At 32.0% G+C, this 17,843-nt stretch overlaps 1 protein-coding gene across 11 annotated transcripts in view; it reads right to left on the bottom strand.

The window, feature by feature from the left end:
- NBEA (neurobeachin) overlaps positions 1-17,843 on the bottom strand; it is a 678,500-nt gene that overhangs the window by 454,938 nt on the left and 205,719 nt on the right. For 8 of the 11 annotated variants that reach the window (XM_013044893.2, XM_013044895.2, XM_045069766.1 and 5 more), the window contains 5 exons: positions 14,937-15,953; positions 13,017-13,234; positions 9,373-9,526; positions 2,849-2,857; positions 322-502 (listed from right to left, as the gene is read on the bottom strand). In XM_013044893.2, the coding sequence (XP_012900347.2) occupies positions 322-502; positions 2,849-2,857; positions 9,373-9,526; positions 13,017-13,234; positions 14,937-15,953 (1,579 nt within the window). The remainder of the gene's footprint in view (positions 1-321; positions 503-2,848; positions 2,858-9,372; positions 9,527-13,016; positions 13,235-14,936; positions 15,954-17,843) is intronic. The other 3 variants (XM_013044894.2, XM_013044899.2, XM_045069769.1) reach the window with 1 other exon arrangement.

Genomic DNA, 17,843 nt, shown 5'->3' with positions numbered 1-17,843 from the left:
ACTACATTAGTACCAAAACAGGAGTCCTAAGTGGATTTACATTAAAATCATGTCAATGAAAAAATGTTATAGCACTTTTGATTTTGAAACAATTCAATATATATTTGACTTCATTTCAAATTATAATCCATTAAAGATGATCTATTTCATGAAATCTCCAATGTGATGATGCCACAATATTTTTAAGTTAGTAACTGTCAAGAATTACAAGGTAATCTCTTAATCATTAACTTGTTTCATCAATAATTTACACACCAAAGAACATCAAAAACTAATTGTAGGTAATTATTTAATATGCCCCATTATTCTTAACAAACTTACCTAGCCTCAGGCACTGTCTCATTAAACCTCCAGAAGACATGTTTTTTTCAGCTTCAATCTCACTAAAATTTAGAGAGCTGGCAAATACAAGTACATCAACCATTGCCATCAATCGGCTGAGGAAAGTTACTGCTGTCTCAGCTGACATGCCTTGTGTCACTTCAATATTTTCCAATTCCGTCTTTAAAAAAGTAGAAGAATTAAGTCTTGCTTAAAATTTGGAAATATAATACATACACATACAAGCTATTGGTAAACAGTAATTCAGCATATCTAGTATATTTTCTAAACAAAATAAATTATAAGCTAATTCTACATATCAAAAGAGCTGGTTGTCAAATTTAACCAGTTTACCTATGAATTATCCTTGAAAAAAGGAAAAGTCCATTTTTAAGATGAAGGTTAAAATTTAAATGTTATCATTTGTAAAAGCTATATTCCAAACTTAAGGTCATTTCACAAAAACATCTAGGAATAATTATATAGCTTTATTTGTACTACTTTTGTCTTATTTTATTAATAAAGAGATAAAATTGATACTTTGCTAAAATCTTCACTCTCATTTATTAAAAGACATGCTTTAATTTCTCTTTAGTATAAATGCATGATGAGTAATAGTAGAGATATATGGCACTTCCAATCAGCATCAAAATGAGATGACTGTCAAATGAGAATACATAATTTCTTACCCATTTCAGAATAAACTAAGCCACTAGGTATCTCACACATATAATACTAGGGTAAAAATAACCAAGATCATTAAATTCCTCTAAAGATATTAATTTGTGACAATTAAGATACTAGCAACAAGAAGAATCAGTAACAATTTAGTTAGGTACAACTATACTTTCACTAAAGTATTGTTCATGATAAAAGATAATTTCTTGCTTTCAAAGGAAATATTAGAAACTATTTCTGGGGATGTGTAACTTTGTATTTTATAAGCAACAGCAACATTTCTTATTTTAATTTTCATTCTGTATTATACAACATTTTGATTATTTTCATTCATTATAACTAGGCCTCATTTTCTCAATGCCACAAGGAGCAGAGAAAATTAAGAAGTGCTTTATAAATAAAAAATACTACTGCTTAAATTTTCTGAAAATCGGCACACTAGCCATATTGATTAATCTTATTTCTTCACCCACTGATAAATTCAACTATAAGGTAAGCATATATTATAGGTATCGATTCCTATTTAATGTTCCATTTTGATATTGTTTATGCCCATCATTCTATCTAAACATATTACTGGCTCCCATTAAAATGGAAATGTCAGCAGAAAACACTGACTGAAAAACAACAACAACAAAACACTTCTTAAAACACTTCTTGAGCACAAGATGGGTAATAAAAATGATAGGTGACTACTGCAAGCACTATATAATAACTAAACTCAATTTTAAATGGAGTATAAAATGAAACAACCTTTCTTCCTTCTATTTAACAGCAAATAGTGTTAAAACCATTCTCTCTAAAATGAGCTTGAAAACAGACAAAAACCTGTTTTCAACTGTTGATTTATAATATGCCGATTCAGTATCTATGGTCTAACGAAGTAATTCGTTACTTGGATTTCTTAACTACAGATTCCTTATTTCCTAGAACCTCATTGATATACAGCATTATTTCATAGCACAAATTAAAAATCTGTGATGACAACACAATAGTTTATATTAAAAAGCAAAAAAAAAAAAAAAACACACAAGAACTCTTTTAAATCTCAGTTAATAAAAAAGTGTCTCATAATGGACTGGAAGATCTGGCCATTGCTTAGGTGTATCAAATATTCTCAACAATTTTTCAAAAATACTAGAATTCTAGAATATCTGTAGATGTATTCTCAAAGAAATTAATTGTTTTGAATTACTCAAATTATAAGATTTATTAGTTATCACTTTATTAGTTAACAGACTTATTTTCATGTCTTTTGTGGTCTACTAGGTCTAACCTTCAAAATATGCTTTCATTTTTAAAATGACTGAATTATAGCAGAAATTACTAACAAAATTATTAATCAGCCATGTTATTAGCCAAACTGTTATTTTTGACTAAACAAAATAAAATTTTAAAATAAAAAGCATTCTTAACACAAAACCCAAAAAGGGAGTTCTTAATTAATTTCATATAAAAGTAATTTATATTTTTATGAAGTATTATATAAACATTATAACATATATTTAACAATAAAGATCACTCACATAAGATTATTATTAAATCTTAAAATAATATACATCCCATCCAATTTCCTTTCATTGGAATCAATTAACATCTGGCTGTATGTATGACTGAAATTTGTTTTCATTATATTACAATAGTTTAGCCTAAAGGTTATTGTGAATAAGATGATAATTCATCAATGCATTGAGAGAAAAATCTTTTTAATGAATATTTAAAATATACCAAAGATATGTCTATAGATGGTATGGAAACTCAAAATATAACCAAGTCAAAAATTTTATAAATAAGCAAAAATAAAACTTAAAACTGAAAACCTGAAAATTACTTAAGTAATAATACTAACCTTAGAACCCTGGACATGCATTAGACAAAACAGACAACAGATCAAAAAAGTACAAGAAAAGGAAATTATTAAAATTAAATGAAAATACAATGTAAAATTGAAACACAAAATAATATATTTAAAATTTTTATTTAATTATTTTATTAGAAGCCAAGTTCTTAGAAGAGGTATTCCTTTTATAAATTACATATGATTAAGATTAAATATCAAATATTTAGACTAATGTTTATTTTTTTCATTAGGGTAACTCTGCCCAAATAATATATATATATATATATATATATATATATATATAAAAATATAGGGTAACTCTGCCCAAATAATATATATATACATACATACATACATACATATATATGTATGTGTGTATATATTTCATACACTAGAAATTATGCATATTCTACTTTATAAAATAAATATATATTCCTAGCAGATGCCTAAGGAAACATTTTAATAAAAAACTGGTAAGATTTCTCTGTAAAAGCCCTAGCTCAGTACTGGTTTGAGCAGAAATGACTTAAGGAAATAAACTCTTTATACCAAACTTCCAGAATTTTCATTTAGGAATCACGTTATGATTTGTTTTCTAAAATATCTGGAATCAAAGAATAAAATAAAATACTGTAGTGATTATAACTTAAAAAACATTTTTCTTTGCTAGAATAGAACTTACTGATACACTAATCAGGCTTGCATGTGAACTAAGCTAATTACATAGATTTACACTAAATTTCAGAGTCTCAACTAAGAATTATGTTTAATATATTCAGAAGTTTGGCTAGAATTAAATTTCACAATAAAAGTCATCAATTTTCCTATTCTGATTTTTGACAACAAATATAAGTGAGTGTAAATTTCCAAAAAAAAAAAAAAACCACACCATTTTCTTGGTACACTGTATAGGAAAATACATAAAAGCCTCCTCAGAATACTACAGTATGTTCAGTAGTATGAGACAAAGGAAAAATTAATTTTTCCAAGTCCATTAACTCCACATTCTGATAATGGTAAGGAAATATAAACTAAAATTAAGACTTTATCATCATTTTTGACAGAAAATATTGCTCTTCTTTCATGATTATGAAACTATGAGGAAAGCCAGACATATCAGTCACTGCTATTTTTCTTAACAGACAAATGAAACCATACCTGACCCTGAATTAAATTCTAAACAAACTGTTTTGGATGGTTGACCAAAATGATCAACTTAAAATCACAAAGTGATTATGCAATTTGTAGCTGGATCCATGTTCTTTGCCTCTCTTCATTTTTTTTTTCTACAACTCCTGCTTTCACTAAAGACCAACTTATATAATATATAGAGAATAAAAGAAAGGGTTCAACTGACTAGTCATAGAAACACTAACTCTAAAAAATCAACAACAACAAAAATAATTCCTCTTTCCAAAACCAAAGATTGATCTAACTGAATACTAAGTTTAAATTTTTTCCCTGGGTACTAAAGTTAAAAACATTGTTCTAATTTATAGAAATTATTTTGTAATTTATTTTCTATGCCACATAAGACTTTAAATAGTCCAGGCAAAGCTAAAATTCCAAAAAGTCCTGCCTCTTCAATGAATATTAAGTTAAGGGTATTCACTAATATTGCATGTGTATACATTTTTCCTTAAAGTGTCCACTGAAATGTTACTTACAATAATCTAAACTTTTCCTTTTTTTTAGTTTATTTATTTATTTTTTAAATAATTTTTAAAATATTTTAATAAACATATAATGTATTATTAGCCCCAAGGTTACAGGTCTGTGAATTGCCAGGTTTACACACTTTACAGCACTCACCATAGCACATACCCTCCCCAATATCCATAATCCCACCACCCTCTCCTAACCCCTCCTCCCCTCAGCAACCCTCAGTTTGTTTTGTGAGATTAAGAGTCTCTTATGATTTGTCTCCTTCCTGATCCCACCTTCTTTCATTTATTCTTTTCCTACCACAAACCGCCCACGTTGCATCTCCACTTCCTCGTATCAGGGAGAACATATGATAGTTGTCTACGAATCTAAACTTTTCTTGCATGACAATACTACAACAGCAATACACAAATGTTACTCCTAATGGGAATTAGTATATTCATATGAGATCTCAGAGCAGAAAACAGACCACCACTATGCCAATCCCACTGGGATTGCAGACAAAAAGACTGTACCATGTAAATCTTTGCCATCAAAATAAATCACCCATTATAAATAAATTTGCCTCAAATATCCTATTTTAGAATTCTGAATATGGCAGATTATTTTATAAATGGGAAAATTACTCTATCATGACACAGTTCTGAATAAACAGTTTCAAAAAGAACTAAATGAAGGAAACATCAAGAGCCTCTTCTCCATCTAATGAGCTTTAAACAGATTACTTATCCTAATTTTCACAAACTCCCTGTTAAATAAGCATAATTAATACCTTTTCATAATGAAGAAATTGTGAGGTCCTATCTAGTAAGTGGTAGAACCCAGATTAAAATACAGATTTATATTGTGCCCAAATCCATATACTTTAATATTGAATCCTAACTCCAAAAAGATTATGTCTGAATCTGACTGGTGATGGGAAACATGTTTGTTTTGATGAAAATGAGATTTCCATACTTATCTGTGATCTATTACTTATACTGAGAAATGGGAAGGACATATTCCTAAGTCGAGCTTTGTATCATAATTTTTTTCAACAGAGAACTATAAAGAAAACCTAGCATTACCCTGTTTATGTGAACTGCTTATGACGTATGTGGGGGAAAAAATTGTGTATTTTGGGGGGGATCCATTTCTGTGTTTTTGTTCTGTTCCATCAACTAAGCCTCTCTAAGATACCACAGAGTCATGGTTACTGTGTGTAATATATAATGATTCTTTCAAAAGTGTTTTAAGTATCCCTTGTGAATTTTTTTAAAAATAGTTTTTATAACTACAAAAAGTTTTGGTAGGATTTTGAGAGAAACTGTGATACATCTAAGTATCAACTTGGGAGCAAGTGTTACCTTTATTACGTTGAGTCTCCAACCCATAAACATGGTATAGTCTCCATTTATTTAGACCATTTTTGATTGCTTTTACCCATTTTTTACAGTTTTTGGAATACAAATATCAAATATTTATTGTTATATTTACAACTAAATTGAGCGATTACATATGGTACCATATTTTAAATTCCTCTGTACACATATTCATTGCTAGTAGAAATAAATACAACTAATGCTGTTGTTCACCTTGGTAAAATGGAGAAAGATGACTACCTAGCATTCTACTTACCCTCTCAAAATTAATACAATTTCAACACTAGACATGTCAAATGCTACAAAAAATTAGCATGGCTGAATGTGAAAAGTTACATTATCTTCTAATAGAACATAATGACCACAATGTTCAATGAAATTGTTCTAAAATTAAAATTCTAAATTTCTAAATTTCTAAAATTCTAAAAATTCAAGTTCTTGTTTAATAGGAAATAATGAGTTTATCTTAAGCCCTAACTACTGAATTTTCAATGGTCAGTAAATAATAGCTTTCCCACTAAAACATTATACTATGATATTTGCATTTTATCTGAGGATTATGCTCTACGTCAGAGGTCAGTAAACTATGACCCAGAAGTCACCCTACCCCACTGCCTGTTTTTATAAATAAAGCTTTATTGAGACAAATCCACACATTCTGTTATATAACTGTCTATGGTTGTTTTTGCAAAAAAGCAGAGTTGAGTAGTTGAGACAGATACTATTACAGCCCACATAACTGAAAATAGTTATCATCTGACACATACAGAAAAAGTTTGCCAGTCACAGCCATCCATCATTATTCATATTTATTCATTAAATACACCTCTGCATTATTCATAATGCATAAATATTTTTAAAACTACACAAACCTAAACAAAATCATGAGATCACTCAAACATCAGTATCAAATGTTTCTAGGATCGAAATTCTAATAGCATCTACATTACAGTGTTTCCTTTTGCTAACCTGTATGCTTCCTTTTTCACGTTTGGATTTTTACAGGTTAAATCTAAACCAAACGTTCTTTATATATTCAGTTATAATTTTCTTCTTTATTTGATCTCATCTTTCCCAACTTTCTCCCTCTACTACATTACAATTTTTAGCACAAATATTACACAATTAAGTAAAGAAAAACAATGCTCAGCAATCAGCACTAGTCATGGTTCTACTAGTATGAAATAGGACAAAACGTCTGGGTGTTTCTTTTAAGGAAGCAACTTATTCAAAGAACACAACCAGCTCTTGTATAACCAGGCACAGGTACAACCAGTTAATGAACCAAAATGACAGAAATACAGAGATAGAAATGAAAAAAAATTTCTACACCTGAATTCCTAAATCTGTTAAGAATATTCTAGGCAAGGGTTCCTAGGTGGCTCAGTCAGTTAAATGTCCGCCATAAGCTCAGGTCATGATCCCAGGTTGGCGGGATTGAGTCCCATGGAGGGCTCCCTGCTCAGTGGAGAGCCTGTTTCTCCCTCTCCCCCCACCCCACCTCATGCTCTCCCTTGCTCTTGAGTAAATAAATAAAATCTTTTTAAAAAAGGAATATTCTAAGCAACAAGTAGTTTCAAACTGTAAAATACAGTGGTCTAAACTGTAAAGGTAATAATTTTCAAAGTCAAACCTCAAAATGTCAGTATCTTTATTATATATTCATTACAAAATAAAAAATAAGTAAATTTGTGCAGTGAAATAGTATGTAAATCATAACATTTATGAACAATTTATTTTGGTAATTTCCTATTATCTCTATCTTGATGGAGATCTTTTAGCTTAAAAAATTGGAAGATTATTTGTAATATGAATATTTTAAGCCTATACAAATTTTAATACTACTAATTTTATATAGGAGTCATTTTCAGTTCTGCACTAAATTTTAAAACAATATTGTAAAATTATTTCAATTCAACCTTTTAAAATTTCTTGATAACAAATAATTATATAGAAAAAATTAAAAATTTTTATATGATGAAGAAAAATGTCAGGAGAAAAAAATTGATTTTTTTCAGTTTTTAATGTGTAGAAGGGAAAAAGACCCTCCCCTGTTTTAATGTTAGAATGCATTTTGACAACAACTCTCGATTTACCTGAATTGGGGATAAATCACCAGGAGAAATCAGAGACTGAAGAGAAGGCAAGGTAGGTACATTAATCTCACAGGATATCTACATTCTTCACATACCATCAACTATTTTTCTTCCAGGCTCATTTCCTTGCTTAGCTGCTAATTTCATTAAGGCCCTAATAATGATGATCCTTTTGCTGCTCTCCCTCTTGATCTAGACTTTGTCAACTTTTTGAATAAATTCATGGGTGAAATGAAAGTGTATGTGCCTGTGAGGAGGGAAAGATGTTGGGCATGCAATCTTTTGTTGCTAATCTTTAAATTTCAGTGATACTTCGGGGATGATGGCATTGAAAAAACTATAGAGAGAAAAGGAATCATGTAAGATAAGCTGGTTAATAATGTAATAAAACTAGAGATTAATTTGGAAACATTGCTGCGCCAAGTAAAAGATATCTTAACAAAAGGGCCAGTTTCTTTGGAGAGAGTACTTTTTGGGCTCATGGATTAGTTTCCAGTATAGTGGCAGGAACACAATCAATACGCGAAACAGAGTTCTGCATTCTTTCCTATCTGAGCAAGGAGTATGGAGTCTTTTTTTAATATATATATAAATCAGAAATTTTTTTGAACTACAACTAAAATATAAAGTTAATATTTACCTACTATATTTTAAACATATATAATTAATGTTAAATGCCTTTCAAACTTATTAATATATTTCCATGTTTTATCTAGAAAGACAGCTATACTTTTTAAATAAACGATGAACTAGATAAAGTCAGATGTAAATATTATTACAGTCCATATGTCCATAAAAAGTTGAGTTTTTTGAGATTATGAAATTGTTCAGATAGCATAAAAATGGTATGTTATTTACATTTTTTTCTGAGATGCCTAAGTTTTAAATAAGAATTCATTAATTTGGCTCCCTTTTGGAAGCCATTTGCTAGCTTCAAGATTAAATCTCAGAGAATTAGAATGTAAAGTTCCACATATAGTTTAAAATACTACTAAGTTTAGAAATAATATTTCAATTCACATGAGGTTTTGCATATCTCATGACTTTTTCTAAATTTAGATTTATGACTCTACTTACACAATAACCATGTGCTTGTATTTCGAATTTCAAGAGTAACAGAATAAAAATTTTAAGTTCACCATAATACGTATTTGAAGAAATAGGCAATATATAGAAAATAAAGTAGGTCACTTATAGTTATGGCTCTTCTTCAAAAGTATTCATCAAATCACCAGAGAACTGTTTCCATAAACACACATAGCTGAAACCCAACACTGACAAAAAGAAACGGGGAGAAGTTGCCTTAGGTGAATATGTCTCCTTAAAATCTATCCATTTACGGCAGAAAACACGGACAGGCTCTAGCCAGGTAATTACAAAATACACCACTAGATGGAAGCAAAGTACTTACAGTTGGTGATGTAGCCGCAGAGAGCAAAGGTAAAATTCCTCCACAAGCAATAATGATGTTGTCTACCATTTGGGAAATGAGGTGAATTGTGTTATGTACAAAAATAATATTTTCATTGCTATTGACAAAATCCATTACAGACTTTGTGGAATGGCTAAAAGAGTAGAAAAACAAAACATAAATGAACATTTTCTTAGCTTAAGAAGTTAACTATAACATTTATAAAGTGAAAAATATTGAAGAGCTAGGCAAATTTAAAATGGAATTATTAGAAAAGAAAATAATTTACAATTGAGATAGCATATTACCCAAAACTTAACATTCATCCTTGCAGAGTTTCTTTGTGTCCAAATATATTAACTCATTAATGGGAGTTTCTGCTTTAAAAATAAGTGTGTTGACCAGACTTAGGTCAATGGATTTAAATTAGCTAAAGTTTATTTTCACAAAAGCTGGTTATTTTATGTTGAAATCAGTTTTCCTTATTTACCATCCTCAAGTAATCTAGAACAACTGGATAGTTAACCCCAAGTTTACCTTTCAGGGAGTTTCTGTTTATCACCAGATTGCAGCCCCACCTGAGACCAGCCATACTGAAAATAAGTACTGCTAGTCAGAGAAGTGACATATTTGGGAAATAAAAATAAATCAGTAAAAATTCAAGAACTTACTGAATAAAAAAATGAAAAAGATCTTAAAGGTCAGCAGTGCAGCTTTTCCATACAAAACATGCAACTTAGATACCCAGAAAAATACACTGCTTTAGTTTGATGTCTGTCAAGAATTTAAACTATTTTCTAATGGAAAAAAAGAGATTACTCCATGATCAATTGCTCTTTCTTGTTCAATTTTCTCAAATTTGGTCTATTTTCAAATTTTGAAGTTTCACTTTTTCCCCAACATCCCACAAACAGCTGTAGACGTGAAATGGTGTCCATGTGTCAAAGGGTTCGTCAAGGAAAGCTGCCAGTAGGTTTCTGTACTGATGCCAACAGCCAGTCCCGTCAACCAAAAGGTTCAGTTTTAGGAAAGACTGAAAAGAAAGCTCATCACCCTATTTTTATAGGAAATCAGTGGTATCTGGTATGCAGTGGCTACTCCAATGTTGGAAACAGGGCAAAGTGCTATAGGACTTAAAACACTGTGACAGATCCAGTCAAGAAGACAGTGAAACCAACTGAGGCCTCATTCACTCCAACGACTCAGCATTAGTTCACTAGGAGGGGTATGGCCACTTTCTTCTCCGTGTGTGTGAAGTCAAGTAATATTCACGGTATTTGCAATAAGAAAAAGGCCTTCCATTGCTCATGATGCATTGTACTGACAGCAAAAATAATCAGTCATTCTTCTTTTCATATACAGGATAGTGGCAAGATGAGAGAACATGCTTGTCTAAGGATGCTTGGTTTGGGTTTGGTTAAGGATAAATTCTCTGAAGACAAAGCATCAGCAACTGAATGGAATGGCAGATATCAGTTCATCTTTAGTGTAGCTGATACTCAATCTTCAGCATGATCAATTAAGTCAATTGATTCTCACTCCTTCCAATTGTAAACTATCATCTATGACATCTTAGGTGTCAAGATGTTTGCCCAATCCTAAAAACAAGTGCTATCTTTAAAAAAATAATAATAATTAGGGGCACCTGGGTGGTTTAGTTCGTTAAGCATTTGCCTTCAGCTCAGGTTATGATCTCAGGGTCCTGGGATGGAGCCCTGCATCAGGCTCCCCGCTCAGTGGGGAGTCCGCTTTTCTCCTTCCCCCTCTGCCCCTCCCTGTACCTGACTGTGCACATGCTCTCTTTCTCTCTCAAATAAATAAAAATAAATGCTTTTAAAAACTTAAGTAAAGTTCTGTTTGGGGAATTTTATGAGAGCTCATGAAAGAGAACAGACACACATGGTATCTGTGTGCATGTTATGTTTTCATCTTATGTTAAAGGAAGGAAAGTGGACTAGCTCTCATTTGGGGACTACTAATATTGTTAATTAGTAAGTTATAGTATACATCTCCACTGATAATCATATTAATAGTAATGTATTTCATTGTATTCCAGTTTCTTTACTTAGTATCCCCAAGTAATTTAGCATATAACAGCACTAGCAATGGAAAGACCATTGTTTTTATCACATAAGTAGACTAAGGACAAACTAATAAAATTTACAAGTAAAAACATTCTATGGCAGACACTGATTGTTTTTGATAATAGTTATTCCTTCTTCCCTACTAACACAATCTAGATTTTCTTCTATTGTTGAGCTAGATCAGGTATAGGAAAGGTTGGTCTTTCTCTAGTTAGTAGGTTACTAACCAGTATTGCTCAATATAAACAAGTCACTATAACCTCATTTCCCCTTTGCTGGTGATTCCCCTTTGTTGGCACATGAGAGCTAACGGGGAGATTTCTTGAGGAGCTTCTTTTAGAAAAGAAGAAGAGGGGAAGTAAGGAGTGGGAAAGGGAAAAAGTAGAGGAAAAAGTAGAGGAGGAAAGAATAGAGAAGAAGGAAAAGAAAATGGGGAGAAGAAAAAAGAGGAGACAGAGGTGGAAGAGGGAGAGGGAAAAAAGGAAGAGGAAGAATGAAGAAAGGGATGAAGGAGGAAGAAGAAGAGCCCCTGCCTTCTAGTTTGGGCAAGTTTCCTATGTTGAACTGGTGCTGGAAGATGAATTAGCCACCTTGAAACTCAGAGGAAAATTAAGAGAAGGAGAGAAGTATCCTTCAGTCCAGAGAAGACCACGGTACTGACTGTTTAAGTCAATGACAGTGGAGTATTATAACAGCTGTCAACTTCCTAATTTATGTGCATGCACATACAAATGATGTACTCTCGTAACTGCGTAATTTGTTGCATATTTGCTATTAGAAAATTAACAGAAAGTGAGGCAAGATAATGATTTAACTTACGCAGACTTTGTTTTCCTTAAATGATGTAGACTGTTTCTTTAAGTGATTATATATGAAGTGATACTAACTACTTTAAGGGTAAAGGCTCTAAAAATAGATGCCATAAGGTAATCTAGATTTTATTTTAACACTATATGTTATAATCTTATTGCCAAGAATATATTTAGTATATGGTACTAATTTTAACAGAAAAAGAATAAAAATGTGGAAACAGCTTGTAACAAAAACTGAACCTTTCTATTGTTATTGTTAAATCTTTTTTTAATGATTGTGTTTGTTTTTTTTTAAAGATTTTATTTATTTATTTGACAGAGATCACAAGTAGGCAGAAAGGCAGGCAGAGAGAGAGCTGGGGAAAATAGGCTCCCTGCTGAGCAGAGAGCCTGATGTGGGGGATCATGACATGAGCTGAAGGCAGAGGCTTTAACCCACTGAGCCACCCAGGTGCCCTGTTAAGTCTCTTTTATACAGAGAATAGGCAATACCAGATTTCAAACTTTTGCTTTTTAATTGTCTAAAGACTAAATTCTTGGATTCCTTTTGATACGAGCCCAAGGCCTTATAACCTTTGTGAAAATATTCATGTTTCTATATAAAATTTCAATGTTGGATTTTTAATAAATTCAATTTTTGAGATTATCCAGTGATATAATTCCCTTATGGATCAACTGATGTCACTAATTTAAAATATTCATTTTCTTAAGTGAAAGCTGCCTTATTTAATAAAAGAAATATTTCTACCTCCTCCAAACATGTACATCTGTTTCTAATGCAAATAGTAAGTCGGTGAGAAGTCGCTGATGCATTGGAGACCATTTAAACTCAGGAATACGGAACATTGTAGTGCGTGGGCCTGGGCTGAACTGGCGCCGCTGTTCCTCAGTCATAGGCATTCCTCGAAATCCTAAATCGACACGGAGATCTCTGTCCTGCTGTGTAATAGACCGGCCCTGAACAGCCTAGAGAAAGACAAGGTAAACTTTTGTAGACTGCGAAAGAAATGTCTCGTCTCAAAAAGAAAACAGCAAGTATAGTCAAGTGAGTGAGTGAATAAAGATTTGCATATTACTTTTGTAAGTTAATATATTTTACATATATTAGTCATCTGGTGAGTCCATGGACAGAAACCTTTTTAAGCCGAAGAGGCCACTTTGATTATTTTTATTTTGCTGTTTCAGAAATTAGGCAAGGCATTCAAAGACCTCAGTTCCAACACCAAGGTTCACATTGAAAACCAAGTCCTCTTTACTCCTATTTATGGAGTCTTCATATTAGACCACATTTCTTCCTTAGGAAAGAAAGCATATAACTCAAATTGAAATGTACTGGATATATGTCATCAACTAACTCTAACTGGAAACACAAGATTAAAAAAAATATTACTTGAACCAATTTCAAGTTAATTCAAAGTCTATTTCATTCACAATACTTCAATTTAGAAAAACAGTACATCTATTTGATAAGTCAGCAAACCAGAAAATGCCTACAAACTCTACATAAAAACCAGGCAAGCCTAGTGATTATCATGTTGAAAAACAATGCACCATGCTTTCCTTTCTTTAAAGTCTCTTAATGCAGTATTTTCACTCCCTTTCAGTTATCACTGTGGTACAACTGCCACAAAAAATGGAAAACAGCATTCAAAAAAAAATTTTAAATACCCTACCCATACACAGAAGATATTTTTTGTTTCTGTTTTTATTTTCCAAACACAGAATATAATACTATCATTAGAGTACAAAGAAAGGTGTGGTTTACTCTTTATAATTCTAATGGAAACATGTTAATTTTGTCTTTGAGGACATTAAAGGTGAGTGGAAAACCACCAAAAAACAAATCATTAAGGGTTAAAGTATGTTTCAACTCTTAACGGTAAGGTAATTTAGTCTAGAAAATAAGGAAGTAGTCTTAAAACTCAGAGCTCCACAATTAAAATTCGTATCAGAAAACATCATCTATTTTTAGCTTTATTCTGGTGAGGCCAGAACTGCAGCACTAACATTTCCTCACTGCCAGATCTAAGAGTCTTTAGTTTTCTTATAACAGATTCCTAGCCATGTCGTTGTAAAGAAAATTCTCACTGCTAATAATGCAAATTTTCTCAGCCAATTACCTACCTCACAGGGTGGTTGTGAGGATTAAATCTGAAAACATACAGCAAGCACAGTGCCTGGAACATAGTAGGCATTTGCTAAATAACAGTTCCCTTTTCCCTTCCCCTTCATTTATCAGTTCAATCTGGGCTCCAAGTCCTCTTTTCAGAACAAGGTTGGGCCTGAAGCTTAAAAGGTTAAAATTAATCAAGTATTCAGAATGAAGATCTTGAATACAAAATGTGTAAATTTAGTCACAGAGTCATAAGTTATCAGAATAGGTAAAGCCCTAAAAGGTCATATTTTAATAGAGTACAACCTCTTGTACTGTATAAGGAAATGCAGGCCCAGAGAGTTTCAACCAAGTTACACAGACAAAACATGGCAGAGCTCGAAATACAATTCAGGTATCTTAAATGTCTCTACCGTACTATTTGACTCCATATATTACTACAATACCATAATTAAGTATAAACATGGTGTAACTGGTAAGAAATGACTCTTACTGCTGTAATGTTAACTTGTTACCTGTTCGATGCATTTTTAGAACTCATGTAGAATAACTCACTTGCGTTGTAGCAGTGGTCTGGATTTTTCGAATTTCCTTTCCTGATTCCTTGCCATCGTCAGATCTCTCAGTGTCTGAAATTATACTTCCAGCATCAATATTTGGTACAATTTTGCTACCAGATGACTCAGTTTCCAGAGTTGTAGCAGTCATTTCAGCATACTCTAACCCTTTAGAGGAAGATGCTAAGTCTCTTTCAGAAATACTGCTCATTCCATCTGAAGTTGTATGGATTTTGAACTCTTTTTCTTCTATTATACTTGATGTACAGCTTAAATCTACACTACCAGTCATATGAGCAAGCAATCCAAGATCATCACTAACACCCAGATGTACTTGTGTATCCTGGATATTTGGAATAATGTGATTGCTAGAAAGTTCAGGAAGAAGTTTCTCCTCCTGTTTGGGTATTTTATCAAAGAGAAATGACGTACTACTATTAGGAAGTTCATCTTTCTCATCTGCTAATGTTATCAATGGACCATTATCCTTTTCTTCATTTTTTTTAATGATACCAACACTTCCATGTACATTGTTCTGGAGTTTTTCAACAGCAGCACTATACACATTATCCAGCAAGGATTCAACCTCCACAAGGGCACCATTTTCTCCACCGACTAAAGTCTCCGGTGATAAATCCATATCATCAAGTTTTACTTCTGTTGCTTCTACTTTCTCTGCTTTTATATCAACTAAAAGATCATGCACTTCCACGTGTACACCACTTCCTGGTCTATCTGAATTTCCAAGAATATCATCTGGCACTTTTGTTGACATGAGCAAGTCTCTAGTATCTGTGCTGACAGGGTAATCTGTCTCACTTTCTGGACTCTGGCTTTGCGAAAGATCTTCTATCTCTCGAATTTCCATTCCACCTTTTGCTCCTGTAGTCTGTGATGAAAGACCAGAGATGGTGCTCACATTCCCTTTTTTTCCCTTTTTAATGTTTTCCTCCTCTTGTCTCTGATATTCTTCATACATTTTAGCTAGGTATTCCTTATGTGCTTCATAAGTGACCTTAGGAATAAGTGAAAAAATTAAGGCATTTTATATACATACTGAGAAGAAAAAAAAAGTAGAAATAAAGTTATAATAGAAAAAGTATCAAAATTTTAATATTTCAAATGTAGTACATATTAGTTTTAAGATAAGTTCCATTAAGTAATTGGAAATATCATCAAAAATAGATATGACTTATTATATGACCTGTAAACTAGCAACATTAAACTTTTAAGTACAACAATCTTTTCTTCTAGATTAAGTCTTTAAATGTTACCTAACCAATGTTACTCTAACCTAGTATGTCAGTTGAACTCCTACATAATTGAGTTCAGCTGAAACAGAAAATCAGCTAATAATATATAATATCCAACGTACTATTGCTATATCAATTTTCAGCATCTATTACTCACATGTGTCTATCTCCAACAACTAAGATTTTTTTTAAATCACATATATATAAATATATACATTTTAAAATGTTAAAACATCACAATTTTATCTTTATATAAGCTACTTTAATTGGTTACTTTACATAGACTTGTTTAAAAATAATTACGATATATATTTTTTCACAAAAATGCAATGTTTTTTCTTAAAAAATACTACTTTAAACTTTGTTAATGTAATGATAAAAGGTGCCAATATATTGTAATACGTAAGTTTTAACAGAAATAAAAAAGCTCTTCTAAAATTGAAAACAATAGGGGTGCCTGGGCAGCTCAGTCTGCCTCCAGCCTCAGGTCATGATCCTGGACCCAAGAGCTCTAGCCCCTATGCAGGCTCCCTGCTCAGCAGGGAGTCTGCTTTCCCCTCTCCTCTGTCCCTACCCCTGTTCATGCTTGTGCACGCATGCTCATTCTTTCTCTCTCTCGCTCACTCTCAAATAAGTAAGTTTTTAAAAACTTAAAAATAAAGAAAAAAAGTTCAAAATCTTTCCTTATAGGTACACATTATACTGACTTATATTTAAATGAGAATAGGATTTTAGTTTGAGAGGGATCTTCCTTTGGAGATTATCTTGAAACCAAACCCCCTTTACTTTACAAAAGAGGAAATCAAGTCCCAAAGTGGGGGCTGACAAACTATGACCCATGAACCAGATCTGCTTATTACCTGGTCAGTAAGTAAAGTTTTATGAGAACACAGCCATACTCAGTTTTCTACATACTGCTTATGGCTATTTTCACACCACACGTCAGAGTTAAATAGTTGCTTCAGAGGCTGTACAGCTCCCCAAACCTAAGATATTTACTATCTGTACATCTTAAAAACATTAAAAAAAAATTTTCTAATCCTTGCACAAAAGGACTAAATGCATTTTCTAAAGTCACAAAACTGAACTGTGGCATAGACTTAGAGTAAAAGCTAAACTTCTAACACCCATGCTTTTTCTATGGCTCCACACAATGAGAAATGTTATAGAATATAAAGTGCACATAATTGTTTATTGTAAGCCACTACTCTTTCTTACCAAGATCAGATAACGTTTAAAATATAGATATACAAATTCTTAGAATTAAAAAGAAAAGATAATGCCATTAAAAATACCATTAAGCTTAAATACTGAATTATGATTCACTTGGAAATAAAGGCAATTTTGACTACTTTTTAAAAGTCTTAAGACATATATTTCAGAGTATATTTCATGAAATATTCTTTTAAGAACCAATAGGTATGTTTTAGGTAAAAGAGCTACTGACTAAGACTCAAGCTATAAAAAAAAGGTGGGGTAATTTGTGGGGTCTAAAATTCCTAATTCATAAACCTGGGGTTTCAGTTAAATTATCTACAAAACATTTCATGCTCTAACAGTTTATAAACGGAGAGAAAATAAAACCAAAAACAAGAAAGAAAGGTGAGATAAAGGAATGGGCCATGCGGTAAATTGTCCACAAGATGGCACCA

Source organism: Mustela putorius, unplaced genomic scaffold (assembly GCF_011764305.1).
Source record: "Mustela putorius furo isolate JIRA1106 unplaced genomic scaffold, ASM1176430v1.1 tig00003942_pilon_pilon_pilon, whole genome shotgun sequence".
Lineage (NCBI taxonomy): Eukaryota > Metazoa > Chordata > Mammalia > Carnivora > Mustelidae > Mustela > Mustela putorius.
This window is presented reverse-complemented; position numbering and strand designations above follow the sequence as displayed.